Below are 18130 nucleotides of genomic sequence, written 5' to 3'. Positions count from 1 at the left end.
CGGCCCGGCGAGTCGCCCGCCCCCTTCACGCCCCCTCCCCTCCCGCGGGGCACGACCCCACGCCCCGCTCCCCCGCGCCGCCCCCCCACCACGCCGCCTGAGGCGCACACACGCGACCGCGCCTGCGCCCCGCGCATGCGCTCTGCTCCCCTGCGCGGACGCCGCGCCCCCGCGCATGCTCAGAGGCAGAGCCGGCCGGGCCCGCGAGGGTAGCGGAGGCCGCCAGCCCCGCCCCCGCTCCGCGCGGCGCTTCCCGGCGCCGGCCCGGCCCCGCTTCCCTTTCCGGACCGGCAGGCGGGGTCGCCGGCGCTTCCTTCTCACCTCCACCGGGCGGCGGCGGCAGCTGTCCATGGCGAGCGCGCCGGGCCGCAGGAGCCGGGCCGGCCTCAGGCTCTGCGCCACAGGTAAGCGCGGCGGCGAGGCGGCGCGCGCGCGTGGGGGCGCGGCCGGGCTCGGGTCGAGCCGGGGTCACGGCGGGAGCCGGGGGCGCGGTGGGGCCCCTCGGGGCGCCTCTGCCCGGCGCCGGAAGTTCTCCCGGCTCCCTGGGTGGGGGCAGGCCGACCCCCGACCTCTCCCCTTTCACCCCCCGAGTGGAGGGTGTGCGTGGAGTCGGGTGCGGAGGCCCACGCTTGCTCCTGGGGCCGAGGGCCGGGATGGTGCGGAGACCCGCGGTGGCCGGCCTGGGTCTGCGGGGGGGGGGGTGTCACCATCCGGGTCACCGCGCGGGTCAGGAGCGTGAGAGGTGCGCTCGGATCCGGGCCCCCCGAGGACCCTGTGCCGCAGGCTGGGAACGTCCCCCGCACCTCCCCGCCAGCGCCGGCTGCACACGCCTCGGCCTCACGCACCACGTCCCAGATCCGTGGTGAACGTTTGCTAGATGACCAAGAAAACAGAAATCAAAACGCCTTAACCGTGACGAAGCATGCATCAAAAGCCAGGTGATAAATCACCTCTGTGGGGTTTTTACATTTTCTCTTCTTTTTTTCCCCCCCTAGTGATATTATTTAATGTGGCTTTCTGTAAAGGCTTTGTAGAAGATTTGGATGAATCGTGAGTATATCCATTTAAATATCATTTTGACTTCGTTCCACTTAGACATCTAATGTTAAATAACTGGGAGAGCTCAGCGACAGATTGCTCAAATGTCCAATGTTGATATACTGCTAGCTTGATTCCAGGAATGATTCTGCCTGCTGTGTATGTCCAAAGGAGAGAGTGCCCCCAAGGAGCTTGTTTAAGAGTTTAAAAACTAGCATTCTGTTTTGTTACTTACATAGTTGTTGCAGTTTTATCATATGGAGTGGGTGCTGGAATTCATATCTTAGTATCACTGCGTTCAGTTTGGCTTATAGTAGGTGAAAGGTTTTAGCTTCATCCTACAGTCCTTTGTGTAGTCTTTCAGGTATGACTGCAGGCAATAATGCCATTTTTCCGAGCAGGTCACATGAGGGAAGCTGACTTCTTCACCCCAGAGTGGGTGTACAACCAGTGCTTTTCAGTCTCTGGAGTTTTGCCTACTAGCCAAGGATTCATGCTTCCCAGGCCAACCAAGTTCATATATGTATTGGCACTCTCGGACCAGTTGCTTCTGGCTGGAGGCCTGATTATTGGGGTGCCTTATCTTTGCCAGGATTGCCTTGTGGAAGGCTGTAAGCATAAAGAGGCAGCAGCTTGCCTTTATTCAGAGCTGCTCAGCCCCAGCAGGCATATTCCTGTCGAAGCTGCATCCAACTGGCTTACCTGGTGCTCTTTCATGGGAGAAAATGGATCACAGCTGGCACGTTTTTTGTAGACTCTTGGTTGCACTGTGACCATTTAATGAAGATTTGTTTCCTCCAGTTTAGCTTATCGTCCACCTTGAAGACACCTGATTGGGTGGCAGAATCTGTGTGATAACAGTACAGTACAGTTCTGGAAAAGCCCTAAGGAGGGTCTCAGGGGCCCCAAACATGTTCACCTGTTTTACAAAGTACCTGTGGTCTGATTAAAGAAATTTTCTGATTGTGAAGAAAACTGCAGTCAACAAGTGGTAACCTTGTTGAGCTCAGTGGTGCCTTGAAGGGTCTATCCCTTTTTGAATGTGTGGTATCAGTAGTGAATGCCTTAGGAGCTGTGCTTTTAAGAATCATTTGGTTAGGCATGTGGATGCTCATTGCCAATGGCATACCATGCTTATCATGTAAATATAGAAACTGAGTAGCAGCAGAATTAGCAGTTGAACAACTAGCGTCTCCAGGAGTCATAAGTTGCATGGAATTTATGACACGACCCTAGATTGAGCTTGACATGCCAATGTTGGCAGGGCATCAAAACAGAGAGAAATAGATGTCCTTCTGATCATACCCTGGCTTAATGCACAGCTCAGGGTCAGATTCCTCAAGCCAGAAAGCCAGGGTATTCTTCACCACATACAACCTTTGGCCCTTGGTGCCATTCATTATGTTCCCAGGGAGCCTAACTTTTCTGTCCCTATGCTGTCTGATGATTTGAACCACATTGCTCTGGGCTCTGCAGGTCTGTGTTTGCTTTTCCATGTCTTTTAAGAACACTGTTTTAAATGCTGATTACAGTTTTGACTTGGTTTACACATACTGGGCCCAGTCATGGGCATACAGCATAGGCACATAGCATCCTAATCCACAGGGCCAAGCGTTTTAATGGACAGGTAAATGGATAGGGTGGTGAAGGCCTGAGGTAGATAGAGTCATCTCACAGTGTCCAAGGGGATCGCTTCCAGGACTTAAAGTTGACAAAATCTGGATGCTAAGTCACCTGAGGTAAATGATGTGATTACACATACTCTGCACTTAAGTCCTATTTAAGTCATGTTACAGTCCATGCCTGTTACCATGTAAATGTTGTGTAAATAGTTGTCATGAGTTATTGCTTAGGGAATAGTGACAAAAAAAGAACATCTAAACCTGTTTAGAGCACAGGCAGTTCTTGCCTCCCAGAGTATTTTCAAGTCTTTGTTGAAGTAGGACAAAATTTAGAGGTGATAGAGTAAAACATTGTTGAAAGAATTTGTTACATTTCCTGTAGTCATCAACTTATTCTTGCCTGTACTAGAAATTTGTAACTGTGTGGTGTTCACATCTGTAGTGTGTCGTGTGCTATATAAGTGGAGATGTTTGTGGTGGGTGCCAGTGTCAAATTACAGATTTGTCTTTTTTTGTTGCCTTTAGGTTTAAAGAAAATCGAAAAGATGATATTTGGCTTGTAGATGTAAGTATATAAATTTAATTACCCTCCCCTACTATGTTATGTAGCATTTTCTAAAAGAAGAGAACGTGCATTTGGATCTACTGTTTGCTTTCTCAGGTTTTACTCTTAGGGTTTTGTATTTTGAAATTTGTATTAGTGTTATTAGTTATTTGTTAATTGATTATTATTACTTTATCAGTTCACATAGTTTATTATTTATTAGTTGTTTTGCTCGTTTGTTATTAGGTAGTAGGGATTTCACTGTGACATCTCTGTACATTCACCATTTTCCCTCTGTCACTTTCATTGCCTCCCTCAAAAAAACCAAAAATCCTCAGCAGGCTTCTTTGTTCCATCTTCGTAGTTGCAGATACTCTTTTACGATTTATTCTCTAGGTTTTAAGTTGAATTTATTCATTTCATAGTAAAAATTAGTCTCCACGTTTAAAGTTCCTGGCAAAGGAACTTACCTATTTTTGATGAAATTCAGAGGTCTGTGGGACAGTGAGGACAGAAGTTGGAACCCACTCCGTTAGTGAAGTACATCTGAATTACAGTACGCTCTTCCTATGAAATCTACTGTTTCTCCATGTTTTCCAAGAGATTGAGTATGTTCATATCTCTTAGTAGTCACAGCATACACTCATCTTGATAATGAAAAAAATTCAATTTTCATTTTCCTTTCCTCACTTTCAAGTTTGGAAGATACTTATACTTCGTAGTTTTTGGAGCTTGTTTTACATGCCTGAGTGCAACATAAAGCGGCCACAAATGAAAGGGACAGAATAGCAGATGTGACAATTACAAGGCCATTCAGTGGGGCACCGAACCTCCATCTCATTCTCTCTCTTAGGTGACTTCACATTTCCATAGTTGGAAGTTTAAGAATAATTTTCATTTCACGAGCAGTTGATTACGTAGTATGACTAGGGAACCTAAGTATCACCTCACAGTTTCATAAGTCTGAATGAAGTATCGGGGATTGTGGTTTTATTTTAACCATCCTGTCTTATCTCTTAGCCAAAGCAGTCATCTTAATGATCGCCCACATTTCACTAGTAGAAGTAATGAAAGTCAGCAAAGGCAACTGCTGTGCTTAAATTTCTGTAACGAAAAATAGCCCAGTGTTTGTCATTAATAGGGGATAGATGTGGTAATAGTATTCACGTGGTTTTGTGGTGTTTCATTTTTTATAGAATGTGGACATATTCACTTGAAGCAAAATCATTTCTTATTTATTTATTTTTTGGGTCCGGTCGTGGGGGCCTGAACTCTGGGCCTGGGCACTGTCCCTCAGCTCTTCAGCTCAAGGCTAGCACTCTACCACTTGAGCCACAGTGCCACTTTTGGCTTTTTTTCTTTTTGCGTATGTGGTGCTGAGGAATCGAACCCAGGGCCTCATGCATGTAAGGCAAGCACTCTACCACTGAGCCACCTTCCCAGCCCCAGCAAAATCATTTCTATGTTAGCTTATGTATCTTTAAAAAATATCAGTAGTCATTTTAAATGAACTGAAATAGTATTTGTACTAGAAGTTAACCTATCTAGATTTATACATATTTTTAATTAATATTTTATTATCTTTAAGTAGTTGTATAGACTATATAACTTAACACTTTTTTAGTATATGTGGTGTGTGTGTGTGTGTGTGTATGTATGTGTTTATTTATATTTCATCATCACGCAACTACCAGTGAGGTTTAAACTCAGTGGGCACTGGGTACTGTCCCTTAGCTCTTTTGCTAGTTACTTGGAGATAAGAATCTCACAAACTTTTCTGCCCAGGCTGGCTTCCAGCTACAATCCTCAAATTTCAACTACCTGGTTAGCTAGGATTACAAGTGTGAGCCACACAAGCCTTCCATCAGACTGAAGTTATTGTCAAATACAAATTATTAACATATTAATAGTCAAAGACATTCTTTAAATATTTAGACCTATATAGTAGCACTTTTTGAAGTTTCTTTCTTTTGATTTGGATAGTTCTATGCACCGTGGTGTGGCCATTGTAAAAAATTGGAACCAATTTGGAATGAAGTTGGTCTTGAGATGAAAAGCATTGGCTCTCCAGTGAAAGTTGGAAAGATGGATGCCACTTCCTATTCTAGTAAGCCTTTTCTTAAAGTTTATGGTTTTACTGTTCTTAAATTGAAAATGTTTTAATTACAGGCAGTAGTGTTTAAATCTTGCAAATTGCTTTTTGATCCTGTAAAATTATCTTGATAATCTCAAAGACATTATGAGCTAAGTGAATTGGTCATTACATATTTAATGTGGAGTGAGGCCCTAGGGGAGACCTGTAAACCATCATTTGTTACCAGTCAAGTCCATTTACAGGAGGCAAGTACAGGAGTCAACATGTTACTTTGATGTTGTTATTGTATGTATAGCCTTGGTGGAGCACACGGGAATGTGTAGGTAAGTGTATTTAGCATAGATACACAGTAAAAAATCAGAAGATATTCAGAGTTGAAAATGAGTTTATTGAGTCCATATCAAGAATAGAACAGAATGAAACATACACAGAGAAACTAGGAGATACGTCATGTTTGTTCTGCCTATTTTTGGAACCTGCCCAAAGTTTTGGAACCTGTTTGCTGTTGTCCTGGCGGTTTTTGTGCCTGTTAGCAAAATTGAACAATTGTGACAAAAACTAACTCCTAAAAATACTCTTGAAAGCCTGAAATAAATATTATCTGACCTATTACAGATAAAATTCACTGGCAATTGTCTTAAGAGATTTTGGAAAAAAGGAATTAAATATAAAGAATTATAAGTTATCATAGAAATTTGGAAAGGTCATAGCTTCAGAAAGCAAGGCCTGCCTTTCTTTCCTGTGTTTGCTCTATAATGCTGGGATTGTTTCTGAGGGCCTTAAACTTTGGTCTCCATATTGGAAAATACTTCATTGTAATGCTTTTCATTGCTTATTTTGAAGTTGTAATGACGTAGCACGTAATATCCCTTGTGTCTTTTAGCTAATAGAGAAAGTAGAAGGATGCAAGCTACACTTCTTTTTAGGTAGTCAACTGTCGTCTCTAGGTTACACCTTTAGAATGAGCTAGAATTAGGTTTTAATCTTGGCTGCTTTATAGTTTGGCAAAAATACTTACTCCCTCTGAAATGTAGTTTCCTTGCATCAGGGAGTGTGATGTTTTCAGGATTGTGAACACTATAGATGTTCTATATTCAGAGCCTCTTGGCATAAAGCCTAGCACATATATGATACTAAAAGGTACTCTTGATTGTTAAAGCCTCCCAGCTCAGGTAATGTATTTTGCATTTGATGAGTTATCCATGGGAAAGTAATACACAATTTTGAGACGGCAAATACTAGAGAAAAATGTTGATGGCACAGCTTATGGGATGCAAGAGGAGAACTGGTAGACCCAGAGGTCATTGAGGGAAACTTTAGAGTGGAAAATGGTAGGAATTGACCCAGTAGTGCAGAGGAGCATTAGAAGAAGTGACAGTGTACACATCTCAGTGAAGTACCACTCTTAGTGGAAAGGAATGTCAGTCGTATGTACATTTTCAATTATTTAATTGAATTGATAGTGTTATTATTTAGAATCAGGTGCATGTTAGAGCTACAATTAATGAGCAACACAAATACATGTGTGTGTGTGTGTGTAATTTGTTAGAATTGGAGTGTGAACTGAGGGTCCTGGTGCTTGCAGAATGAACGTTTTTATTGCTAAGCACCATCTCCAGTCCTGCAAATGAGTTTTTGAAACTTTGAAAGGACAAGAAACATAACCAGTTTATTATTGTAGAAAGGGAGAGAATAACGAATGAGTTTATATTTCTTGAAATGAATATTTAATGATATTAAAGAAGTTATTGATTTATTGTTCAGTAGTTACTCATGAAAGTAAGTTTTTATGTCTAGACGTTGGTTAAACAAATACACTTTATATATCTATTTGGCAGTACTGGAGATTGAAATTAAGACCTCACACTTATTGGGCAGGTACTGTACTGCTTGATCCATGCCTCTCGCCCTTTTTGCCCTGGTGTGTGTGTGTGTGTGTGTGTGTGTGTGTGTGTGTGTGTGTGTGTTTGTGAAGGTATGTGTGCCTGAGTGTGCACATGTGTACGCATGACAATATGGGGCTTTGAACTTGAGCCTTAGCTTTATTACTCAAGTCGGGCCATGCTTCCATTTGACCCATGCTTCCATTTCTGGATTTTTGTTGGTTAATTGGGGATGAGTCCTACAGACTTTTCTATGAGGACTGGCTTTGAACAGTGATTTTCAGATCTCAGCCTCCTTTAGGTAGGATTATAGGTTGAGCCACCTGAGTGCCCAGCTTGCTCTGGTTAGGTTTTGATAAGACTCTTGCTTAATTTGTTTTTTCAAGCCATCTCTCAGTGTTGTGTGTCTTAACTATGGAATACTGAAAATTTCTTCTGTCCTCTTGACCCTTCTTTTTCTGCTTATAATCTGTTGATTGTCTGTCTGCAATAGGTTTGCAGGTGCTTCTTGTCATCTCTTGATCCAAAGGCCCAAGCCAACTTCCAAATCTTTTAGATTGGGTCGAGTGGGCATATTTTAAAATGCATTTTACATGATTTTGCTACATACTTAAGTTGGACAGTCAAAAAGTAAGATGGTATGATACACCATTTTTGTGGGTATATACCTATAGGATTTTGGTTTGGAACAAGATAGGATTATTCAGAGTAATAAAGTATAGAAAATGTCTCTGGACATTCTTTGATAGTAGATTATTTTTCGTTACAAAACTGCAGTAGTTGAAAGGAAAAACCATCAATTTTCTTGCTGAAATCTACAGACTTGTATAGATCTGATGGCTTGACATTACAAATTTGACCTGTTATGGTCTATTCTGCTCTATGTATTTGAAATTGTAGCAAAACTTATGATACCCAGGTTTAATAATAGTATAAGATGTTAAATAGTGTTGAGTGTAAATTCAGGTTAGACTCTCAATAGGTCTTTTCAAAAATGAGTACTAAATTGTTTTACATTGAAAAGTTGAATGATGATATAAGCTCTCTGAAATGGTACATTTATCTCTCTTCAACCTGTATGTGGTAACTTTTATGGTAAAACTATTTTACCTCTGTGTTGCATAAATTTACAGTTATATTTGGACAATTCATATTCTGACTTTTTACTTATAGGTTACATTTATAAGCTCATTTTGGTCAATAATTGTGTTTTAGTTTTTCAACCTTGTGTTAATATTTTGGGTGGCCAATTCTGGAATCATTTTGGGGGGCATGGTTTTAGTGTATAGTAGGATATTTTACTTCCATCTCTGTCCTCTATTCACCAGATTCAAATAGTACCTCCTTAGTTCCCCTGCTCTCCCAGTGTATCCCAAACCATCTTGATTTAACTGACAATCACTACTGTATTTTGTGGCTTTTCTTATTAGATGTATAGTGACAGTAAATACTTAGAAAATAGGAATTTGGGGCTGAACAGGTTTCAAAGCCTTTCTAGTTTATCAGTCAAATAATAGAAGAAAACAAAAGGTGAAATTTGTATGTACTTCACACACTGAGTTAGACTATTGGTCCTAGGGTCAAAGATCACCATGACTCATATTCTTAGTTGTCTTTATGGCAAGCTGTTATCATTTCAAGGAGAATGCAGAAATGAAGTAGAGAATGTTATGTTTAGCTTTATTTTGTGCACATTAAAAATTACCAGTCTTCAGAGGAAGTCAAGCATGATTCTGATTCTTAACCCATTGAAAAATAGTCTCAATTCTTTGTATAAATTATTATATAAAATGAAAAGTGAAAGTCATTTTGTATTACCTGAATTTGCACACATTTTTCCTGCTGCATCGAAATTGTTGTGAGGAGCAGTTTAAAGATATTAAAGCTCATTATAAAATGCTCTACAAGCTAGTATTTAGGGTTATCTGAACATTGATGTGTCGGTAATTAATGATAAGATGGGGCTTACATCTAGTTTTTAAAGATCTAATTATTTTCTATATATTTTCCTATTTAAAAAGTCTCACAATCCTGCAAGATGAGTTGTATTCTCACAAGGGAGAGCAGACTCAGAGTCATGAAACACATCAGGTTACATTGGTAGGTGTATATGTATGTGTGCATGTATATAAAGGCATTGCCTAGTTATTACCTGTCTGTAGACCCAACCTTCCTTTGCTTCTATCCTTTTTATTGTACCATTCAACTTCTCTACAAAAAGCTTAAAGCTGATGAAGCTTTAGGACTCAATGACAAAAGATTCTATCAAAAGACAGGAGGATTGACTTAAGTGGTAAGCCCTTAGTTCAATCCCCAGTACTATCCAGAAAATTAGGTAATAAATGAAGGTTCGTGGTCCAGTAGACAAGGCATTTAGGGTAGGTGGTATGTGGTATCCCCATCTTCTAGATGTAAAAATGAAGGGCATGCAAATGCAAGTTAATTGATAGGATAGGGATCTGTGGGGAGCTAGTATTTTTCTGATGAAGCCTGTTTGGAGATTCTTAGCATCACTCTCTGTAAGACCACCACTGTTTCCAATTGATTGCATACTTTCTTTATTTGATATTTGGCATTATAGAGTTTGCATTCAAGGCATTGTGCTTTGCTATAAACAAGTACTCTTATCATTTGAGTGACACCCCAGTACTCTTTTTGCATAGGGGCCTCCATTTTTGCCATGGGCTTGCTTCAGACCTTGATCCTTCTACTTACAGCTAAAATTGTGGGCATGAATCACCACATCTGGTTTAATGGTTGAGATGGAGGTCTCCGTAATTTTTGTCCTAGGATAGCCTCAGACTACAGTCCTCCCAATCTTTGTCTCTCAAGTTTCTGGGATTACACCACACTTGGCCTTAAATTTTTAAAAATTATGTGGTGATATTACTAGTGGAACATCAGTTATTCTTTATGTTTGTAGTTTATGTTATTTATGGTTTTGCTTTTTTAATGAGTTTTAGTAGAATATAATAAGAACTTGTGTTTCCTGGCCTCCAGCAGTTGGGAAGGGAGACGTTTAAAATAATTTACTCTGATCTCCCAAGTCATTTGGCTTTGAACAGTGCAGTCCCAACAGCTACACTCATACTCTGTTAGAATGTACAGAATTAAGTCATAAATGATAAATGACACAAGTAATACAAGCAGTTGCATTGAGTTCACATGAATATTCACAGGCAGGCCTGTATCAGTCTTGGTTACCTTTGCTCTTTGAAGTGACTTTTATAGATTGACCATTAAGGAAACCTTTCCAAACAAATTCTTCCACACATCTAAGGGAGGGATGACAAACGAAGATGGAGAGCTTTGTGATATTATCTTGCCACAGATTTACTTTGTCATTCATTTGACTTGGGGAGGAATAAGAAACAACATTTATGAAGATCACTAAAGTATTTCAGAGAACTGAGCCCAAGTCTGGAAGTATTTTCTCCATAAATGATGAACAAGTACCCTGGAAGTAAAATAGTTGTAAAGGGGAAAATGATGTGCATTAATATTAATTCTGCATACTTTGCATAATTTTATAAGTGTTTTTGTGTAAGATCAAATAACTGAGACTCTACCATTCTGTTCTTGACTAGTCTTTCAGGTAGTATGGTAATTAATTTGGTAAACAGTTGCTATACTCTTAAAAGTCCTGATTTTCTATTGATGTTTGCTCTTTTGTTTTCAAATGATCCTATTATAGCAAATATTTCTCATTGTAATGTTTTTTAGAATAATCTTGAAAATTGGGTTATTAGGATTGTCCTAGGTTATTAGAAAAGCAGAAAATTAAAAATTGATTTTTTTATCATATGTTGACAACAGTATGAGATTTTTGCAGGTATAGTGTGTATTTTACAATTAAATATACTGCCATTCTTTGAAGACTCAGGGAACAATAAGGGAAGAGTAGAGGTTCTTTTAATTTTTTTATTAATTTTTGTAGAAGAATAATAAGATCTGTAATAAATTCTTGTTCTAGAATCAAATGAGACATTTTTTGTACTGTATATGTTTTTTTCTTCTTTTACCAAAATATCTTTTATTCTGAGTTCTTAATAAATTTAGTCTTTTGATATTTATTTTTGTTTGGTCATTATATTTTGTGTAGTACCATAGATTAAGAAATTATTTTATGTGAAAAATTGTCATTTTTTTTCTTTTTTTAATGCTTCAAAACATATATACATGGGTTTGTGTACATAGAGCTATATCCCTTAAGTAAAAGGCTCATTTGTTACCTAGTTTCTCATTTAAAACAAATTTAGAATTATTTATTCTTTTTCTTATCAAGGCATTGCTTCAGAGTTTGGAGTTCGAGGTTATCCAACAATTAAGCTGTAAGTTGAGTGTTGTATGTTTATATGTATATTTTTAATAGTTCACTCTGCTTACATTTTATGTTTATTTCTAGTATTTCCATGGTGAATTGAAAGATCTGGGGTTAGTCATGTTTTCTTTTTAGGCAAAGTGTGTTCAAAGAGGACTTTGTATCTGCCTTTCTTCTGCTTGAGTAGTTTTGCTGCTTATGGCTAATGTGTTGTGCTGGCTGTGTGGGGTGACCATATGAATAGTCTCGTTTGGGAGAGAGGGCTCTGCTTTGTCATTGTTAATCACAATTTCTCACAGATCACGTGTGTATATAATTGACATGGAAGCAAAAAGAAACTAATCATAATTGATGGATGGTAATTCTAAGTTTGGGTGTTGAGGTAGTGTAATAAAGCATACAGGTTAGAAGAAATAGTGTGGTGATTTTAAAGGACTTAGTTAATAATCATGACTTCTAGATGTTTCCAGGACTTCCATTACCCTTACAGTGGTAATGTGGAGAGCAAGTGAATTGGTTTGAAAGTTATTTTATGATAAAATAAGGAATTTTTTCAATATTTTAGAATCTTGCACTTCAAAATTTGAGTATTTTAAGCTTATTTCCTGTTGTGTGTATGTGTTGAACTTCCTTTCTGCACTTGAAAAAAACTTTGCTATGTTTCTTTTACTTGGATTTAAGCAAATCATTCTTTTTTTTTCTGTTTAACTACAGTGTTGTGTTATGCTTCTTCATTTTTCCTTTTTGTACTTTCAGTTAATTAGATAAACAATAACTCATTGGCAGGCTTTTTTGAAGAATTATTTAAATTTGTAGAAGAGTTTTATATTATGGACATTGGTTCATCTATTAAGTAACTATGATATTATATTGTTTAAAATCTGTTAGTTCTGTTTTTTCCCCTTTCAATAGAGAAGAGAGTGAGAGTTAGTGTTTCAAGTTTTTGTCCATGAGTGTGTTCATTACTCATTTTTCTGAAGGCTTGAATACAGTGTGCCTATCAAATACAGAGAAAAATGTTTTCATATAATTCTAGTAAAGCGCAATCTTTTTCCTTACGTTTTGAGTTGCTGGTGGTCTGAAGTCAATTACTCATTGTGTTTTACAGACTGTGCCATTTAGTAAACTCCTCTATACCTCCCCTTTTGCATACTGTAAGTTCATGCTGCAACAGAGGATGATTCTTAAATGTTAAAAGAGTTAAGATAACAAGTACTTATCCTTTTTCCTTTTCCTTTTTCTTTCTTTTCTTTTTCTTTTTTTTTGCTTTTAAGATTAAAAGGAGACTTGGCATATAATTACAGAGGACCACGAACTAAAGACGATATTATTGAATTTGCTCATAGAGTGTCTGGGTAAGTTCTTATTATAAAAATAACTTAGCATACCATACTAATACTTGAAAATGCAATATATTATAATAAAACTGAACCTCACACTCATATTTTAGGGACTTACCTAAATTAAATAAAATGAATTTATTCCATTTGTCTATGTATATGATAGCTTTAAACCATTATATGATAAATTAAAACAGCAAAGATTCATTGTGTTGGGCTGATAGTCCATCAGAGCATTTGAGGAAATAGAAATAGTAATGATCTGTATACATTAAAGTTTGTAATTATTGTTAATAAAACTTCTGTTATTTTCTCATTGTAATTGTGGGTTTCATTTTCGTGTCCTTTGTGAATAAAAACATTTTGCAGGAGCTGTGATATATGAGTTGCTAGTATGTGTTTTATTCCTAAGTGACATTTACTGTTCGTATTTATGTTATTAATAAGCTTGATTCCGGCATAAGAAGAGACCCCTGAGGTAAATGACTGGGACTCTATTGCAAATGCAGTTTCAGGAGCCAGTCCTGGAGTTGCATCACTTCTAGTTAATTACTAAGTATTAAAATAGAAGAGGGAAAATGATGCAATTAGCTATGTGTGCACTTTGAGAAACTTTGCCTTTAGCCTGTCTTGTGATCTTTTTAATAATGCCTTGCAGTACAAATCTAATATTGTATACCATATTTACAAGATTGTGTCTTTTATTTATTCCATGATATATTTTCTAATAATCTTTGCCTTCACTCATTTCCCAATGCCGGCTTTTGTCAGTTGCTTATATAATGAAACTATTGTAGAGTCCTGGTTTCTCTTTATGAGCTGAGCTTCTTATGCATAAACCATACTATTCTTTTCTTCATTTTTCTGAAACTAATATATTTTTTAAAGCTTTTGGGACTTTAACTTTCATTGAATACTTAAATATATTTAAATGACATTGTGTTTCCCTGAGTGCTTTTTGGAAGGGAAATAAGATCTCATGTGAATTGTTTGTTTTTAGCTGAAGACTCTAAATAGATGACAGTTCCGTTTTTTATCTGTCAAAATATTTTCAGTGATGATGCTCTGAAGCTATGTATTTATTCACAACTTAACCTAATTGATTGAACTGTGATACTTCATAGATATATGGGTAGAATAGTTGTTTCCTGGGAATTTGTTAGGTTATATTGATTTGCCAAAGCATCTGATATGCGGTTGACATTTCTAAAACCTTACGATTTAGAATATGATTGGCCATCATACAGCTGTGTTATATAATCTATTTTTAGTTCATATTTGTTCATTTTGCTTTCTAACAGGGCTCTAATCCGACCACTTCCAAGTCAGCAAATGTTTGAACATGTGCAGAAGCGACATCCTGTGTTCTTTGTTTACGTAGGCGGTGAATCACCACTGAAAGTATGAAATTACTTTCTTACCTACAGAAAATTCACATGACAATTTAACTTGGTTTCAGATGTCACTCAAAATTTACTCCACTCTTACTGGAAATATTTTGTTGCCTAAGTAATTTTTGTAACCAGAACACTGGTTGTGTACTTGCTGTTTGTGTTGTTAGCTGTGTATGTACATAGTGCCTGCCTTGGTGTTTCTCCTGTTACTGACCCCCAAGGCCATCCAGAGTTTGCATCGCTTTTAACAGTCTTTGTCCAAGGCAGTACTGCTGTGGGTGTCACAACTCACCACTGTGGACATGAGACATGCACATCTTCCTTGGCCACTGTGCACCAGAATTCACCTCACTTTCTGTTTATAACTAAGCCAACTCAGCCTTACTTGGAAACAGACTTTTACACGCAGTTGCAGTGTCTTTTGCCTTAATGATGTATTTGACTTGCTTTATTTTATGTTCGTTAACTCAGTGTATAATAGGAGAGTGTTAACCTGATGATGTTTACTACATAAAATTTCTTTGACATCTTATGAGTGACAGTTTTAATCTTTAGTCTTGTAAAATGGTCTTTATTTTCTGCTTGTGTTGTCACAGGAGAAATACATAGATGCTGCTTCAGAACTCATTGTGTATACCTACTTCTTTTCTGCCTCAGAAGAAGTGGTTCCTGAGGTAATATTTAAAATTGAATTCTGATAATAAAATCTCTTCTTTTAGATTTTACTGCTTGATTTTTTTCGTATTTATTGTGACATATGGAAAGAGTAAACCTGTTAGCTCTTTCTTTACTGCTCATACCAAACTACTTATAAAATCGACTATCAACAGATTCTTGACATTTACTGAAGAATTCATTACATTTGTGGTTTTGTCTTTATGTAATAACCTGTGTGACAGATGGTATCTGAAACCCTTGACTTGTTTATAAGTAGTATGTGTTGCAGATGAACTCTTCTGTTGGGTTGGCAGAATTCACTAGTGATGCTCAGAAAAACTTTTATAAACAGGACAAGTGCAGTGAAAAAAATCAAAAGGCATTGTGGGACATACAGGATTGGCATAACTATTCTTTATGGGTCAGCCAAGAAATATCAGTGTGAGAAGAAAACAATATAAACTGGGATTAAACCTGATTTAAAAAAGAGCACGTGAAGGTCTGTAGGCAGGCTGTCAGTAACAGTTTCGGGATAAAAGATGACAGAAAAGGAACTACAGTAGCCATTGTGCTTGGTTCAGTGAGACAGGAGGTAGCAGAGACAGTTCCATATCATGTATGTTGTGGCAGTGCAGATGATGGGGTTGTAGTTAAAGAATATGGACTGAATATTACTCTGTGTTACCCAGGATGTTCTGCTCTGTGCAGAAAGAATTGGATAGGTGTAAAGAGACAAGTTAAAGTTCTGCAGTACACAGGGTGTTAGGTCTTAGGCGCTAGTAAGAGAACTGGGGAGACTTGAAAGGCTTGTTGTGTTTAAGTGAGAATTGTCATAACCCCGTGATACAGAAGGAAAGGTTGCACTGAGGATGATGTACTTCTTGGGTGGAATACCTGGGTGGATGGTGGCATTCTTTATGACTAGGAGGGGTGGGGGAAAAAACTGGGGAAAAGTTAGGAGGGGGCGGGGTAATCTAAGAGCTTTCAGTGATTTAATTTGACTCAGTATGGCTTGCTTGATATCCAAAGGCAAACTTCAAATAAACAACATTAATGTGAGAGAGTGTGTGTGTGTGTGTGTGTGTGTGTGTGTGAGAGAGAGAGAGAGAGAGAGAACCTAGCTCAAGATTTCAGGGAGGTAAAGATAGAATGTCAGGTCAAGACCATTCCAGACAAAGTTTACAAGACTCTTATCTCAAAAACAAAATACAAAATACATGGTTAATTGCATGGCTCAGGTAGTAGAGCTCTGACTTAACTTGTACAAGGACTTGGGTTCAATCCCTGGTAATCCAGAAAGTTGAGTAAACTGCCTACTCCTGTCAAGTTTTCTAGTAGTTCTGGTTGTTGGTACCATCCAAGACCTAATATAAAAATAGGATGTATTAGTTAAGGCCCTCAGATGCCAAATCTTGGGGGACAGGGTACATATGACATCTACTACGTGGGCTCACTTTATTATTAGCTATTCCAGCTAATTTCTTTAAGCATTTTTAAGTCAATTTTCAAAATGTCAGTATGTGTCATTTCTCTTTATTAGATCTTAAATCCGTTATTGTAAAAAGTTGACTGGAAAAAATAGTAATTTCAAAATAATATGAAGAGTTTTACTACTGTAGGAGATTCTCAAGAAAATATAAAGTTTGTAATTTTGTGGTCTCTGTATTTTGAATATTAGTGTCTTATTCAGAATTTTTCTAGCTTTAATCTAGGTTTTATGAAAACTTGAGTAAGTACAGTGAACAGACATAAGAATGAATTGAAACAGTTTTTAACATGAGAATACTTAGATGCACAGAGAACAGTGAATAGACAGTTATAAGATGGTGCGATCACAGGAACACAGAGAGAAGGGTAGACCAGGAGTATGTGGCATTAGATGACAACTGCAAGTGTTCAGACTAGTTCAGTGCTCTTCTAGAAAGTGCCACTCAGGTTTCTTTGAAAGGAGGAGATATTGAATGTGAAAAACCCTTCCCAAACATCTTTGTGAATTAGTTCTCAGGAACAGTTAATAACCTGTGCTTGATCACTGAGCCTAACAAGTGCTTTACCACTTCTGCGATGAAGTAGTTCTTTTCACAGTCTACATCATTTTTGATTAGTAATGTAACTAAATCATTCCTGTCTTCTCGTACTGAGATATGCCTGCCTTCTGTTCCCCTTATTCATAGTTACTTTCGTTTTTCATGTTCATGTAATGACATCACTGCTTCTCTACTACAGTTTGACTCTTTAGAAGTACTTGTTGTATAGAAACAAAGGTTTTCCTAATGACCTTATGAATGACGATTGCAAGCTGGTTTTAAAATCAGTTGACTGTTTACACTGTGCTATTGCTTGTTCTTTAATGCAATTCATAGCTACTGTGTGAGGTAGGCAGCCTCGGTGTCTTTATGTTTGTGGGGGAAGGCAACAGACCCTCCCCTCAGTGAAGTGTTGGGCCCACATCACACATCTGGTGTGATGCCTGTCTTGCTGCTTCACTGCTCCTAAGAGCTTCCTTCCTAGGTGATACTCCAGCTGTTAGCAGCTTTAAAAGTGGTCCATGGTCTCCCATGGCAAACAGAACACTGTCCAAAGTATGTATATGGTATTTATAAACATTTAAATCCAACCTTTGGATGAGCTTTGAATTCTACTGGCTTATTATTGTTATTGGTGGTATTATTTTACTAACTTTCATTGACTGTGTATATTTTTGTACTTTTTGAATCCTAGCTGCCAATTAAAATTTGATAAAACTTGTTTAAATTTCTAATGTTTTACAGTATGTGACGCTAAAAGAGATGCCAGCTGTGCTTGTTTTCAAAGATAAAACATACTTCGTTTATGATGGTGAGTTTCAAAGATTTTACTGATAGAAAATGTGCAATGTTATATGCATGATAGGAATTGTTGCTAAAAGATTTAGTAAATACCAAAAGTACTTAGAGTCCCTGTTAATGTGCAGTGTTGTATGTATGATAGGATGTGTTGCTAAAAAAGTACTTACAATCCCTGTTAGCTGAATGATTGAAGTGAATTTTTTCTTCATCGGTTCTTAAGTGTCACGTTTTCAATTTAGTATACTTTTACTGACTTCTGTTTTCAGTGTGTTTTATCAAATGACCTGGCGTTTTGAGAACCTTTGATACTATTTCATTATGCTCAGAAATTACAAGAAGACAACAAACATTACTCATATAAACATGAACAAATAAAACAGTGTTAGTTCCTATTACACACACCCAGAA

At 38.0% G+C, this 18130-nt stretch overlaps 1 protein-coding gene across 1 annotated transcript in view; it reads left to right on the top strand.

Annotated features, from left to right (window-relative positions):
- Positions 1-300: 300 nt before the first annotated feature.
- Positions 301-18130, top strand: part of Tmx3 (thioredoxin-related transmembrane protein 3) — a 30818-nt gene continuing 12988 nt past the window's right edge. Inside the window, exons 1-9 of the mRNA XM_013018992.1 lie at positions 301-404; positions 996-1050; positions 3186-3225; positions 5188-5311; positions 11468-11513; positions 12778-12858; positions 14145-14244; positions 14834-14911; positions 17666-17732. Of these exons, the coding sequence (XP_012874446.1) occupies positions 350-404; positions 996-1050; positions 3186-3225; positions 5188-5311; positions 11468-11513; positions 12778-12858; positions 14145-14244; positions 14834-14911; positions 17666-17732 (646 nt within the window). The 5' untranslated portion in view covers positions 301-349. The remainder of the gene's footprint in view (positions 405-995; positions 1051-3185; positions 3226-5187; positions 5312-11467; positions 11514-12777; positions 12859-14144; positions 14245-14833; positions 14912-17665; positions 17733-18130) is intronic.

The sequence above is a fragment of the Dipodomys ordii genome, unplaced genomic scaffold (assembly GCF_000151885.1).
Source record: "Dipodomys ordii isolate 6190 unplaced genomic scaffold, Dord_2.0 Scaffold43, whole genome shotgun sequence".
NCBI classification, from domain to species: Eukaryota; Metazoa; Chordata; class Mammalia; order Rodentia; family Heteromyidae; genus Dipodomys; species Dipodomys ordii.
This window is presented reverse-complemented; position numbering and strand designations above follow the sequence as displayed.